Source organism: Bos javanicus, chromosome 29 (genome assembly GCF_032452875.1).
Source record: "Bos javanicus breed banteng chromosome 29, ARS-OSU_banteng_1.0, whole genome shotgun sequence".
Taxonomy (NCBI): domain Eukaryota; kingdom Metazoa; phylum Chordata; class Mammalia; order Artiodactyla; family Bovidae; genus Bos; species Bos javanicus.
Window position 1 is genome coordinate 33,608,978 of NC_083896.1, and position 14,144 is coordinate 33,623,121.

Sequence of the window (14,144 nt, forward strand, 5' to 3'; positions counted from 1 at the left end):
CTTGAGGATTTTCTATTTATAGTATCATATCATCTGCAAGCAGTGACAGTTTCCTTCTTTCCCCCACTATTTGAATTCCTTTTATTTCTCTGATTGCCATAGCTAGGACTTCCAAAACTACATTGAGTAAAAGTGGTGAGAGTGGACATCCTTGTCTTGCTCCTGATCTTAGAGGAAACGCTTTCAGCTTTTCACCATTGAGTATGATATTAGCTGTAGGTTTGCTGTTATATGGCCTTTATTATGTTGAGGTATGTTCCTTGCATGGCCACTTTCTAGAGAGTTCTTATCATAAATGGATGCTGAATTTCATCAAAAGCTTTTTCTGCATCTATTAAGATAATCATATGCTTTTATTCTTCAGTTTGTTGATGTGGTATATCACATTGATTAATTTGCAGATATTGAAAAATCCTTGCATCCTTGGGATAAATCTCATTAGATCATGGTATATAATCCTTTTAATATATTGTTGGATTTGAATTGCTAGTATTTTGTTGAGGATTGTTGTGTCTGTGTTCATCAGTGATTGTGACTTTGCTGCTAAGTCGTATCTGACTCTTTTGCAACCCCATGGACTGTCGTCAGTGACATTGGCCTGTAATTTTCTTTTTTTGTGGTATCTTTGTCTGGTTTTGGTATCAGGGTAATAGTGGCTTCATAGCATGAGTTTGGGAATTTTCCTTCCTCTGCAGTTTTTGAAAGTGTTTCAGAAGGATAAGTGTAAGCTCTTCTCTAAATGTTTGATAAAGTTTGCCTGTGAAACTATCAGGTCCTGGACTTTTGTTTGTTGGGAATTTTTTAAATCATAATTTAAATTTTAGTACTTGTGACTCAGTTCAGTTCAGTTCAGCTCAGTTGCTCAGTCGTGTCCAACTCTTTGCGACCCTGTGAATTGCAGCACGCCAGGCCTCCCTGTCTATCACCAACTCCTGGAGTTCACTCAGACTCACGTCCATCCAGTCAGTGATGCCATCCAGCCATCTCATCCTCTGTCGTCCCCTTTTCCTCTTGCCCCCAATCCCTCCCAGCATCAGAGTCTTTCCAATGAGTCAACTCTTCACATGAGGTGGCCAAAGTACTGGAGTTTCAGCTTTAGCATCATTCCTTCCAAAGAAATCCCAGGGCTGATCTCCTTCAGAATGGACTGGTTGGATCTCCTTGCAGTCCAAGGGACTCTCAAGAGTCTTCTCCAGCACCACAGTTCAAAAGCATCAATTCTTCAGCACTCAGCTTTCTTCACAGTCCAACTCTCACATCCATACATGACCACTTGAAAAACCATAGCCTTGACTAGATGGACCTTTGTTGGCAAAGTAATGTCTCTGCTTTTCAACATGCTATCTAGGTTGTGTACTTGTGATTAGCTTGGTCTTATTTTCTATTTCTTCCTGGTTCAGTCTTGGGGGATTGTACCTTTCTAAGAATTTGTTCATTTCTTGCAGATTGTCTATTGTATTGGCACACAGTTGCTTGTAATAGTCTCTTATGATCTTTTGTGTGTTTTTCTGTGCTGTCCATTGTAACTTCTCCTTTTTCATTTCTAATTTTATTGATTTGAATCCTCTTCCTTTTTTTCTTGATGAGTCTGGCTAAAAGTTTGTCAGTTTTGTTTCTTTTTTCAGAATCAGCTTTTAGTTTCATTGATCTTTGCTATTGTTTTCTTCATCTCTATTTCATTTATTTCTGCTCTGATCTTTATGATTTCTTTCCTTCTACTAACTTCAGGGATTTTTTTTATTATTCTTTTTCTAGTGGCTTTAGGTGTGAAAGTTCAGTCATGTCCGACTCCCTGTGACCCCATGGACTGTAGCCTACCAGGCTCCTCCATCCATGGGATTTTCCAGGCAAGAGTACTCGAGTGGGTTGCCATTTCCTTCTCCAGGGGATCTTTCCAACCCTGGGATCGAACCCAGGTCTCCCGCATTGTGGGCAGACGCTTTAGGTGTAATGTCAGATTGTTTGAGATTTTTGTTTTGCTTTCTGAGGTAAGACTATATTGCTATAAACTTTCCTCTTAGAACTGATTTTACGTCATCCCATAGGTTTCAGGTAACTGTGTTTTCATTTGCCGTGTCTCTAGGTATTTTTTATTTCCTCTTTGTTTTCTTCAGTAATCCACTGGTTGTTAAGTAGCATATTGTTTAGCTTCCCATGTTTGTAGTTTTTTAGCTCTTTTTCTTGTAGTTTATTTCCAGTCTCATAGTGTTGTGGTTGGAAAAGATGCTTGATATGATTTCAGTTTTCTTAAATTTACTGAGGCTTGCTCTGTGGCCAGCACGTGGTCAGTTCTGAGAATGTTCTGTGTGCACATGAGAAGAATGTGTATTCTGTGGCTTTCAGTGCTCCTGTATTGGGTACATGCATAGCTCTCATTGTTGTATCTTCTTCTTGGATTGATCCCTTGATCATTATATAGTACCCTTTCTGATCACTTGTAACACTATTTTAGAGCCTATTTTCTCTGAATTTTGTATCGCTACTCCAGCTTGTCTGTGATGGTGGATTCTGTTCCTCAGGCTGCAGAACTGTAGCTCTTCTTTGCTTCTGCTGCTCATCCTCTGGAGGATGAAGCTCTCTAAGAGTTTTGTGTAAGCTTCCTGATGGGAGGGACTGGTGGTGGCTGGGGATAGGTCTTGTCCCTCAGGTGGGCAGGGCTGTGCTCTATAAAATTTCAACTGGCTTGTCTGCTGATGGGTGGGGCTGTGTTCCTACCCTGTTCATTGTTTGGCCTGTGGAAATCCAATCCTGCCACCTGCAGGCTATTTGGTGGGGCTAAAGGCTTCTGCAAGGGCTCATGCCAATGGGTATTTCCTAGAACTGCTGCTGCTAGTGTCCCTCACCCTGGGGTGAGCCACTGCTGGCCCCTGCCTCTGCAGAAGACCCTTAAATACTAGCAGGTAGGTCTGGCCCAGTGTTTTATGGGGTCACTGCTTTCCTCCCCTGGGTCCTGGTACACATGAGACTTGGTGTGCACCCTCCAAGAGTGGAGTCTCTGTTTCCCTCAGTCCTGTGAAAGTTCAATCAAACCCTTCTGGCCTTCAAAGCCGGACTCTTTGGGGACTCTTCCTTTCCTAGGACCCTCAGGCTGGTAAGCTTGACATGGGACTCAGAATTTTCCCTCCATGGAATAACATCTGTGGTACAATCACTTTCCAGTTTGTGGGTTGCCCACTTCATAGGTATGGACATTGATTTTATCATGACACCCCTCCTACTGTCTCATTGTGGCTTCTTCTCTGTCTTTGGATGAAGGATATCTGTTTTTGGTAAGTTCCAGTACTTTTTTGTCTATGGTTATTTAGCAGTTAGTGGTGATTTTGGTGTTTTCATAAGAAGGGGGTGAGCTCATGTTGTTCTACTCCACCATCTTGAGCTAATCTTACGTCTAAACTTCAAAAGAGTGACAGTAACAAGTGCTGGCAGAAACATGAAGCAACTATTCTAGGCAGTAGTTGGTACAACTGTCTTGAGGTACTTTTTGTTATATGCCAGCACTAAATATATGTAAAGCCTATGACCAAGCAACTCCAGTCTGTTATGTATATGTGCAGATTTAGCGCTTATGTCAAACAAATATTCATAGTATAAGAATATTCATAGCAGCATCAGTTTAAAAAGGATCAAACTAGATGTAACACCAATGTCCATCAGTTGAAAATTTGTTAATTTGTGTTGTGGTAATACAGTGGGATACTAGGCAAAACACTTATGGTGATAAATGTCAAAATGCTGATCTCCTTGTGGGTCTGAGGGCCTGCTGGGGTGCTGGAAGTGTTCTATATCTTGATACGGGTAGTGGTTAAACATATATATATATATATGTGTGTGTGTGTATATATATATATATATACACGCACTTAAACTTTTTTCTGAGCTGTGAATGTATTTATATATTTTACTGTGTGCATTTCATAACATAGTAATAAAATGTGAGAATAGATTTATGTATCTGTTTCATTTTGGAAACATAAACACAGATGTACAGCCTAGAAATGTATGAAAATCCTTCTGAAGAACAAGGTTGAAGAGACAGGGAAGAAGATGGAACTTCCCTCAGTGTATCTTTTCATGTAGTTTTAATTTTTCTGTAACATTAATGTTTTAGGGATTCAAACAGTAAAATTACACCAGTAAGGATGGAAACAGTTTTTAGGAGGTAGTGGCAGAAACAGAGGTGTTGATGAGTAACTTCATCTTTTGTTTTACGATTTCCCATCTCCCTTGGCATTCAGTTTGGGGTCCTATTACTAGCACTGGCCAAAAAGCTTTAAGAAGAAGACTTTGGGCTAGAACAGAAGAGGTGATTTTATTCCTCCATGTGTTCTTTTCCTTTTCTCTGCAGTCACACAGGTCACATCCTTACAGCATGGGGCCAGAGGACAGATTTATCCCTGGATCTCTATGTCACCACGTGGAGCACAGCTGGCCTGAACTTGTGCTTTGAGAGTGAGAAATAAGTCTCTTTCATTTGGGGGACTTACTTGTTGCTGCAGGATAGCCTAGCATATTCTGATCAATAGAGAAGATGAAAAATTAAGGTGATTTTTTTGAGAGTGAGGAGATATAGTAGCTATTTTAGGGAAGCTGGGGAGAGTAAGATAAAGGTTTTCTATATTCTTCAGAAGAATGAGAACACTTATAGACTATTAGAGCTAGAAGAAAACTAGAGACATTGTATTCATTGTGAAGACAAAGAAATTGCGTCCACAGGGACTAATGATTGGGTCAAGATCATATGACAAGTTAGTGGTAGAGACAGGATGACAACCCTCATTTCTGAGGCCTTGAGAATAGTCTTAGGGTTAGGCTACAACTACTTTTGAGAGCAGCTAAACATTTGCTTTAGGCTATTCTGAACTTCACTTCCCTAGTGAAGGTTCTCGGTGGGAATCACAGCGATCTGAGCCCGTCAGTGTTTGTCCCCAGCTCTGCGTTGTAACAGGATCCCTCTTTCATTTCCACTTGACTAACCTTCTACATAGCCAGTCTACTGTGGGTGACTTGGCAAAGTCAGGAAATGTCCTTCACAAGAATTGGCACTTTCATACCCTATTCCTCTTATTGCTTATTTTTTTGTGATCTGAATCACTTGTGTAAACAAAGTAGACACAGAAATAAAGGTAATGTCCTTGTTGAGGGGTGTGCTCCCCCATCTTTTGACATTTTCTGGGTGGATAAGCCCTTTCTCCCCCAGTTTGTAAGAGTAAGGATAAGAAATGCCTATGGCAGGGTTTGAACAAATGTCTAGAGGGCCCAGGTTGTTTTGCCACAAATCTCTTTCTGCTTCAGCATTGCTCAAGACTGGGTGACCAGCCAGAAGTCTTCCCCATCCCTCATAATTTCTGTCTATGATTTGGTGACTGCCCCTTGTACCTTCCTCAGGCTCACATCCTGAGTGCCCACACCCGCCTCTCCATTTCTGAGCCATAGCCATCTCCAAGGTGGACACTTCCAGACCTTTGTTTTCTGTCCCCACTCTGAGCCTGGGAATTAAAGGAGGTCATTGTCACATCATCACTGGCCAGCCAATCAGGTAGGCACCACCCTCCAGGGACCTCCTTGTGCTGGGGGAGTTCTCAGGCTGCTTCAATGGAAGGAGGGAGCCACGAAGGAGGCCTGGCATAAGTGCAGAGATGATAATCACAACATGGATTGTGTACATCCTTGCTCGGAAAGGTGCCGGGCTCCCCTTCCCACCCAAAGTCAGCTCGGTGAGTGGGGCTGGTGATGGCTAGGTGTAGAGTATCTCAGGTACCATCTGTGCTCTGAGCCCTGGCACTTCCGGAGAGGAGAGTTCATGTTGGATGTGGATAGTGGAGCAGAGGTGGGTCTCTCCGTATTCTGAGGGCATTGATTTACGACTTTGTTGCAGGATGTGGAAGTTACGGAGACCGAGGCTGTGTCTGTAGTACAGCACTGGTTGAAAAAAGTAAGTTTCCTCTGGGACTCAGGGTAGCCCAGATTGTAGAGAGCTGGACTTCTCTCTCCACAGAACCAGGAAACCCAAGTTCATTGCCCACCAGCCTGCCTGGAGCTGCGTCTGATTCATCACACGTTTGGGAGCACCCAGTCTGTCTCCTCACCAGAGATGCTCTGGTGTCACCACCGGCTCCACCCTGCTTCTCAAGCGTGGAGTGGAGGGGGTTCAGATGGGTGGCCCCTACTGCAGGATTTCTCAGGAGGACCTTGGGTTAGGACCCATGACTTACCGAGTCCCTGGAATTCCACAGGAAGGTAGCAGCAGATGGCTTAGTGTCAGAACTGTGCAATAGCGCATGTGTAGGGATATGCATGTGTATGGTATGATAGGGAAGAATAAAAAGGAAAAGGAAGAGGAGGGGGACTGGGGACCAGACGAGTGAAGGAAATCATCCTCTGAAGGAAATCACTCACCTTTCAGACTGAAGAAGAGGCTTCCCAGGAGATAAAGGACAAGATGTCCACCAACTTCCCTCCCATGCAAGGCCAAGATGTACATGTGACTAGAGATGTGGTAATGGAGCCTGTTAGCCGCCCATCCTGGGGGACTGGCGGGGGGAAAGGGGAGGCTGGCCTAACGCAAGGGTCCTGGGCTAGTGGGCAGAGCTTGTCCAGGCTGGGCTGTACCCTGGCCATGGAGTCCTTGCTGGGCAGTAACCACTGGATGCCACTGGATTTCCTAGGTGAAGCACCACCTCTCAAAGTCTGGTTTGTTAGCAAACCAGAGTCAAGAGGTCCTGGAGGAGAGAACAAGAATCCAGTTCATAAGATGGAGGTAAAGCATCTCTTTTCCTGGAGACAGACTGTAGGGCGGGCGAAGCAGAGAAGGCATGAGTGCCCTCTCCGGGATTCCTGGCTGACACAAACCCAAGGCTGCCCTTCTCTAGAGGTGTTGACTCCTTTGGCTGAGAAGTTTTGCATCCTGCCTTTGGGGTCTTAAGGGATTGTTTTTGCTGTCTTAAAAGCCCACTTCATCCCTAAATTTTGAAATAACTGGAGGGGTTGGAAAATGGCTTGCTTACCATCTCTTAACTGCTTCTGAATACATTTTAGACTTCTGTTATTTTTGCACTTGATTTGTTCAGAAGTGGCTGCACTTTAAAGAGCAAAAAGAAAACAAGCTCTTAAAATGCAGAAGCTGAAACCGTCCTGTTGGCCAGAGGTGAGAGGAAGTTTCTCAGGCCGAGGCTGGAGTCCTGAGCTCCGTGCAGCTGCATAGGCTGTGGCCACCTTCCTGGCTCCCCACCTTCCTGCTCTGCAGAGGCTAAGACTCCAGGCAAGGGAGCCTGGGGCCTGGAACGGGCTCACCCCCTCGGCACACACTTCCCTGTTTCCTTCTGGGGTGCGTGTTCGCTTGGGCCTCCTCTCACAGGAGAATCCTTGTGGCATTCCGCTGGCCTTCCCCCCTCATCTCTGCACTCAGCTTCCTTCCTGTGCCCCCATTGCCAACTTTGCTCTCTCCTATCAAGAAAGATACAATTCTCAAGAAATGTGTTTTTGTGTCTGATCCATCAGGATGCTGTTTTCCTGTGTTTGCCCCTTCCAGTGGCATTAGCATTTTAAAGGAGGATTCAGATGGTCAAGAACTGTGTTAAGAGGAAGGGTCTAATTTGAGACCTCCCCAAGAAAGGGAGGGAAACCTGCCAAGGTAGCTCAAATCATGAGCATTGATAACTGCCCCCCAGCCACTGCCCTCCACGTGGGATGCTTGTCCGCTCCCGGCCTGGCCGTGCCATCAGCTCTAGCTGCTGTCGTTCCTTGGTTTGGATAATATGAACATCATCTTCCGGGGTTTTTAGACCTTGGCTGCATAGTGTAAGTAGGTTAAAGCTCTGGAGACATGGGACAGGAATCAGTCAATTATCCACATAGATGTTTTCCACTCTGGATGTTCTGTGGAGATTTTAAACCAGTAAACACAGCCTGGTTCCTCCTCTGATCCTCTCAGTTTTATTAAGTATGTGGTCATGGTTGCATATCCCTTTATTAAGCATCACTGAATGCGCACATATGTGACAGGTGTGTATTGGCCACCTGATGCTTGCTAGGCTTTCTGGAAGACAGAACAGCATAAACGAAACCCCCATTTGAAAGGCTACACAGGACGTGGGTGGAGAAACCTCTGAGCACTGAAGGACATGTTGAGGACTCCACCAGAATCACCTGTGAGGGTACAGTGCAGGGCTGTGCCACTCGGCTGTGCTGGGCTGGTCATCTGGGCTGACCCACATGTGTCTGGGCAGGGACTGGACACACAGGGGCCAGGTGAGGCCTCCCACAAAGGCAAGAACCTGGCAACTTGGCCCCATCTGGCCCCTGTGGCTCCTTCTTCTCAGAAGCATCCATCCCTCTGTCCCCTACCCGCTCTGTCCTCTCTCTCTCTCCCTGGGCACTGGCCAGCTTTATTGTGTCTGAGCCGTATTTCAGAGCGCATTTGGATTGTGGTCCTCATAAGCAGTATCAACACTGAGTTCACACAGAAAACCCTAAATCTAGAACAAAGCTGACCCAGAAGGCACTGTCGAGAATGGGGAGTCCACAAAAGAGACACAGATGTAAAGAACAGGCTTTTGGACTCTGTGGGAGAGGGCGAGGGTGGGATGATTTGAGAGAATAGCATTGAAACATGTATATGACCATATGTGAAATAGATCACCAGTCCAAGTTTGATGCATGAAGCAGGGCACTCAAAGCTGGTGCACTGGGACCACCCAGAGGGATGGGATGGGGAGGGAGGTGGGAGGGGGGGTTCAGGATGGGGGACACATGTGCACCCGTGGCTGATTCCTGTCAATGTATGGCAAAAACCACAATATTTGAAAGTAATTAGCCTCCAATAAAAAAAAAAAAGAATGGGGGAATCTAAAGGGCACAGGAATGGGGCTCCAGTGGGCAAGCTGCTTTTGCTGGAGTGGAGGGTCTGTGAGGGTCTGTGGGGGTGTGGAGTTGGGAAGGGCGCAAAGTAGACGGTGGTGAGGAAGGCAAATCCAGACGGTGAAATAAGACAAAAACAGCATCAAAGAGGAGCCTGCAGCCTCTCTGTGAAAGAAGGCTCTGGCAGGATCTCTGAACCATGGTGAATATGCGCAATGCTGATCATATAGAGCTGGCAGGGGAGCAGGAGAGGAATTCAGAAGGGGCAAATCCTCAGCTTCAAGACCTCTGACCCACTGTGTAACTCTGGCAAAGCTGCTTAACTTCTCTGTCTCCTTGACTCTTCTTAGGAACATTTACTACCTGCCTGGGATTGCTGGGGGCTCAGGGGTATTTGGTTAGTAAAAAGGATGCTTCTTGGTACTGATACAAGGAGGGTGGAGGACCAGCTGTAAAGCTCATCGGGACAGTCAGAACTGTGGTCCACGGGATTCCACCTCTGGCGGTTCCACAGTGACTGGTTAGTGGAAAAGGAGCCCGGGGATCCCAGTGCTTGACGATGTTTTGCAGCCATACCCGTATCTTCCAAGTGCCGAGCGAGGCAAGAAACGAAGCCATGCGAGATAGGATAGAGCAGGTGAGACGAAGGTAAGCGTTAGGAACGAGGTGATTTGTGTCCTAACTGGGGGCAGGTGGGTAGGGGGCTTCTGGTCTCTGTGGGTCTCCCTCCACCCCAACCCTGGGCCTGGCTAAGCCTGGGATCCTTCTGGACTGAGCGCCTCTTCCCAGGACTCAGCTCCAGGGCCCAGGCTTGGGCTGCCATCGTCTGGGGGACTGCTGTGGTCTGTGCTCTGGGGGCCTCTGCTGCCCTTCCATCTCCCTTGCCTCTCCTCTCCTCTGTCCCCTGCAGCATATGCCATCTTTCAGATGAGATCTCTCAGGAGCTTCGCAACAGAAATTCCTACTCCGAATGCTGAGAGCAGCAGGTGGGAGAGCTGACAGGGGAGGGGCGGGGCAGAGAGGACGGCTCCCAGGTTGGGTGGGGGCTTGAGAATACCAGCAAGGGGTTGCTCCGGGGCCAGTGGGGTCAGGGAGAAGGCAGCTGCCTGAGGCTCCTGCCATGCCTCTCAGATTTCTGGAAGAGCTTAGAGTCTAGGTCAGATTTGTGTCTCTGACTTTTCACTGGTGTCACAGACCATTGCTCTTCCATTGCCCACAGGCCCAGGGGTCTCAGGGCCTTGTAGTCAAGGCCAAGGTGGGGCCTGCAGTTCTGAGTTGCTAGCACTCCTGAGCGTGGCCGTGGCTGGTCTGCTGGCCCCACTTCGAGTCACAAGGTCACACAGCCCCAGAGTGGGAGCAAGGGTGCACCGGTTTTGGCTCATCCACTGATTAGGGCCATGACTTTGGGTCACATGACCTCTTGGCCTGCATGTGGTGGGTACCAGTGGTCATGGCAGTGGTTGCTTGTGCGGCTCTGGATGGTGGTGGGTCATTGACTGGCAATGCCTCTCCAGGAGCCATCTGTCCAGAAAAGGTTGCTGCACCCCTGCCAGGCGGGGGCTGATGGGGTGACCACCAGCATGCTTAGAGGAGGGCCATGGAGGTGTATGTTGGCATTTATTGAGCCCTTAATCTATGCCAGCTCCTGCACAGGGCACTCTGTCTAGGTTTCTCATCCGACCCAAGTGACCATAGGAGGAGGGCATGCTGGTGCAGAGGCAGAGATAAAGCTGCCCTGGGGGGCAGACACTGGCTTTCGTCTGGGTCTGGCATGGGCACTTGCTTCATGCCCAGTGCCTCAGTTTCCTGACTTGAGGACATTCCTCGTGGACCATGGCATCCTGCACGTGGCAAGTGCAGTGTCAGTGGTTTGCTAATGCCAGTAGGGATGAGGAGTGAAGGCCCGCAGGGGCCTCTGGAGTCAGGCTCCCGGCTCAGCTCTACCCGACACAACGGCTGTCCTCCCCATGGGCCTCCCCGCTCCTGAATCCTGCTCTGTGAACGCGGAGCGCAGTGGGCTCAGGAGGCATTGCCGGCCTTGTCCGCCGCCCTTCCCACATTTCCATGTGCCCCTGGGCATTTCCCTCTTTCCAGGTAGGTGTCCTTCAGGATCAAGGAGCAGCCTGTGTTGGAAGGATGTCCACCCACCTTGACCTGAGGAGCAACCACACCTGGGCAGTGATGATCCAGTGGGTGAGCCCTGCCTTATGACAGTGGCAGCACTGGAATCTTCTTGCTGAACTGCTGATAAAGAGACGTGCTATTTAACCACCACCCCGGCCTCTGGTGTGAGTGCCTTGCTACGGTCCATTCTTCGCATCTTGAACAGCCATGCGCTTGCCTCTGGGGACACAGGCTCGCTGCCTTGTGGCGAGACAGTGACAGGCCCCCGCCACTGTGTGAAGCAGGGCTTGCTGGGGGCTCCTGGAGTATTAGGGGCAGAAGGCAATGGCACCCCACTCCATTACTCTTGCCTGGAAAATCCCATGGACGGAGGAGCCTGGTGGGCTATAGTCCACGGGGTCGCTAAGAGTCGGACACGACTGAGCGACTTCACTTTCACTTTTCACTTTCATGCATTGGAGAAGGAAATGGCAGCCCACTCCAGTGTTCTTGCCTGGAGAATCCCAGGGACGGGGGAGCTTGGTGGGCTGCTGTCTATGGGGTCGCACAGAGTTGGACACGACTGAAGCGACTTAGCAGCAGTGCTGCGGCAGGAGGACTTCCTGGGGGAGGTGTGACATGTGTGCTTCACTCGAGTATTTCATGAACTTTTACTCCTTCTCTAGAGTGCGTCCTTTCCTTACACAGACCCACGTTTCTGACCTACATCCTCTTCCTCTCTCTGAAGAACTGTTAACATTTCTTGCAAGACAGGTCTGCTGGTAAGAGCTTTCTTTGTCTGAGAAAGTATTTCCACTTCATTCTGAAGGATATAGAAGTCAAGATTTTCTTATCAACACTTCTAATATTTTGCTTCACTCTGTTCTTGCTGGCATGGTTTCTGAAGGGAAGTTGGATATAATTTTTATCGTACTTCTCTCTATGTAAGGTCCCTCCAACCTGGCTGTCGAGATTTCTGTGTGTTTGATTTTCTGCAGTTTGAGTATGACATGTTCAGGTGTAGCTGTTTGCCATTTATCCTGCTTGGTGTTCTGAGCTTCCTGGATTTGCTGTTTGGGGTCTGTCATCGGTTTTGGAAAAATCTCAGCTGTTACTTCAAATATTTTTTCTGTTCTTTTTGTTCCTCTCCTGGTTTCCCATTACTCAAACGGTGCACCTCTTGGAATTGTCCCCCAGATCTTGGATATTCTCTTTCACTTCTTTTCACTCTTTCATTCTTTTTTTTTTCTCTTTGTTTTTCCATTTGAAAAATTCCTGTTGACATTTCTTAAATCTCACCAGCTCTTTTCCTTGTCCACATGTAGTCTTCAGGTAAGCCCATCAAAGACGTTCTTTGTTTCTGTTTCAGAGTTTCTTATTTCTGGCATTTCCTTCTGATTCTTTCTTGGGGTTCCCATCTCCCTGCTTATGTTATCCGTTTGTTCTGGCATGGTATCCTTTTCCACTAGAGCCCTCAGCCTGTTTATCAAGGTTGTTCTGAGTTCTCAGTCTGATAATTCCAGCTTATCTGCCACGCCTGATGAGTCTGGTTCCGATGCTTGCACTGTCTCTTCAGATGTATGTTTCACTTCTCATCATACCTGTAGTTTGTTGTTGAAAGGCAGGTAAGCTATCTGAGGTAGACAGGCCTTCATCGTGAGGTTTACTATTTGTCTGGTGAGGAGTCAGACGTGTTTACTCTTTTCGGCAGCTGTGGGGTCAGAGGCTAGAATTCCCTTTTGTGTCCTTGTTTTTGTCTTTGGGTTTTCCTAGGGTTTTTCCTTATATAGGGCCTGACGCCTGGAGCTCTTAGAGCTGCAATCCCCTCTCACTTTACAGGAGCCCTATCCATGTGGTGAGGGCTGAGCAGGGCAGCAAAGGAGCTTCCTGGAATGCTCTGATGAGGTCTCAGTCTCCCTTACTCTGTGCCCCTGGCCTGGGACCTTCATATGTATTTCTCAGCTCCTCCCTGGCCCCTCCCTTAGGAGAAGCAGGAAAGCAGGAGGGGGCTACAGTTGAATATTCCTTCCCTCCGTCAGGTAGCCTCTGGAAAAGTCATTTTCCTTGAGAGCAGGCTTTTGTTAAGGAAGCAGAATGTTCTAGACATGTTTCAAAATGCCTGTTTCCGCCTCCTCTTGCTGGGAGACTTGGGGGAGGCTCCTCTTGTCTTCATGGTGAGAGTCTGGAAGGATTCCTGCAGGTAAAACTCAGAATGTGCTGGGGTTTCCCTAAGACTGGCCAGCTGGACTTGTTAACTTTCAAGCCTGTCTACAGTGAGTTACCAATAATTCATCAACTGCAGGTTAAACCTTGCTCTCTGGCCTGGTCCCAGGGGTCCTGCTCTGGGGCCTTGTGAGTCTCTGTCCACCTGTCTGTCTTACCTAGCTTCAGTCAGCTGTTTGCCCTGTGACCTCAGATCTCTGATGGATCTGGAAAGAGTTGTTGCTCTTTGGTTTATGCACTTTCTTTTTCTTATTGTGAGGACAGTTGAGGACTTCCAAGCTCTTTGCATACAGACCAGAGACTGGAGATCTCCTTGGTGCATTTATCAAGTGGCTAGTAGAATAACGACCTTCCCTGGTGACTCAGTAGGTGAAGAATCTGCCTGCAATGCTAGGTCCCCTGGAGGAGGAAGTGGCTACCCACTCCAGTATTCTTGCCTGGGAAATCCCATGGACAGAGGAACCTACCCTCCATGGGGCCACAAGAGTTGGACACCACTGAGTGACTAGACCACCACCACAGCAGAATAACAGCTAGTGTTTGCTGACTTCTGCCATGTGCTGGGGACTGCATGCACTTAACCCAAGCAGTGTAGATCCTCTGCTATTAGAGACCATGTGAGACTGAATGGCACCCCACTCCAGTCCTCTTGCTTGGAGAATCCCATGGACGGAGGAGCCTGGTGGGCTGCAGTCCAAGGGGTCACTAGGAGTTGGACACGACTGAGCAACTTCACTTTCACTTTTCACTTTTCACTTTCATGCACTGGAGAAGGAAATGGCAACCCACTCCAGTGTTCTTGCCTGGGGAATCCCAGGGATGGGGGAGCCTGGTGGGCTGCCGTCTATGGGGTCGCACAGAGTCGGACACGACTGAAGCGACTTAGCAGCAGCATGTGAGACTGAGAGGTGGGTCACTGACCAGAGTCACTTTGTGGCTGAGCAGTCTGGAGCCCAGCCTGG

General features: G+C 47.9%; 1 protein-coding gene across 1 annotated transcript; it reads left to right on the top strand.

Moving 5' to 3' along the window:
• The first annotated feature begins 5,539 nt into the window (after window positions 1-5,539).
• SPATA19 (spermatogenesis associated 19) lies at window positions 5,540-11,130 on the top strand. The gene is made up of 7 exons (XM_061406440.1): window positions 5,540-5,714; window positions 5,876-5,932; window positions 6,404-6,496; window positions 6,666-6,757; window positions 9,427-9,504; window positions 9,767-9,842; window positions 10,955-11,130. Exons 1-6 carry the CDS (start codon window positions 5,637-5,639, stop codon window positions 9,831-9,833), a joined length of 465 nt encoding a protein of 154 aa, XP_061262424.1. The 5' UTR covers window positions 5,540-5,636; the 3' UTR covers window positions 9,834-9,842; window positions 10,955-11,130.
• The last annotated feature ends 3,014 nt before the right edge of the window (window positions 11,131-14,144 follow it).

Bases quoted from the DNA above. Each gene is read 5' to 3' on its own strand.
- SPATA19 (XM_061406440.1), top strand. From the start codon at position 5,637: ATGATAATCACAACATGGATTGTGTACATCCTTGCTCGGAAAGGTGCC. The intron at 5,715-5,875 runs GTGAGTGGGGCT...ACTTTGTTGCAG, and splicing joins TCCCACCCAAAGTCAGCTCG to GATGTGGAAGTTACGGAGAC. The intron at 6,758-9,426 runs GTAAAGCATCTC...GATGTTTTGCAG, and splicing joins ATCCAGTTCATAAGATGGAG to CCATACCCGTATCTTCCAAG.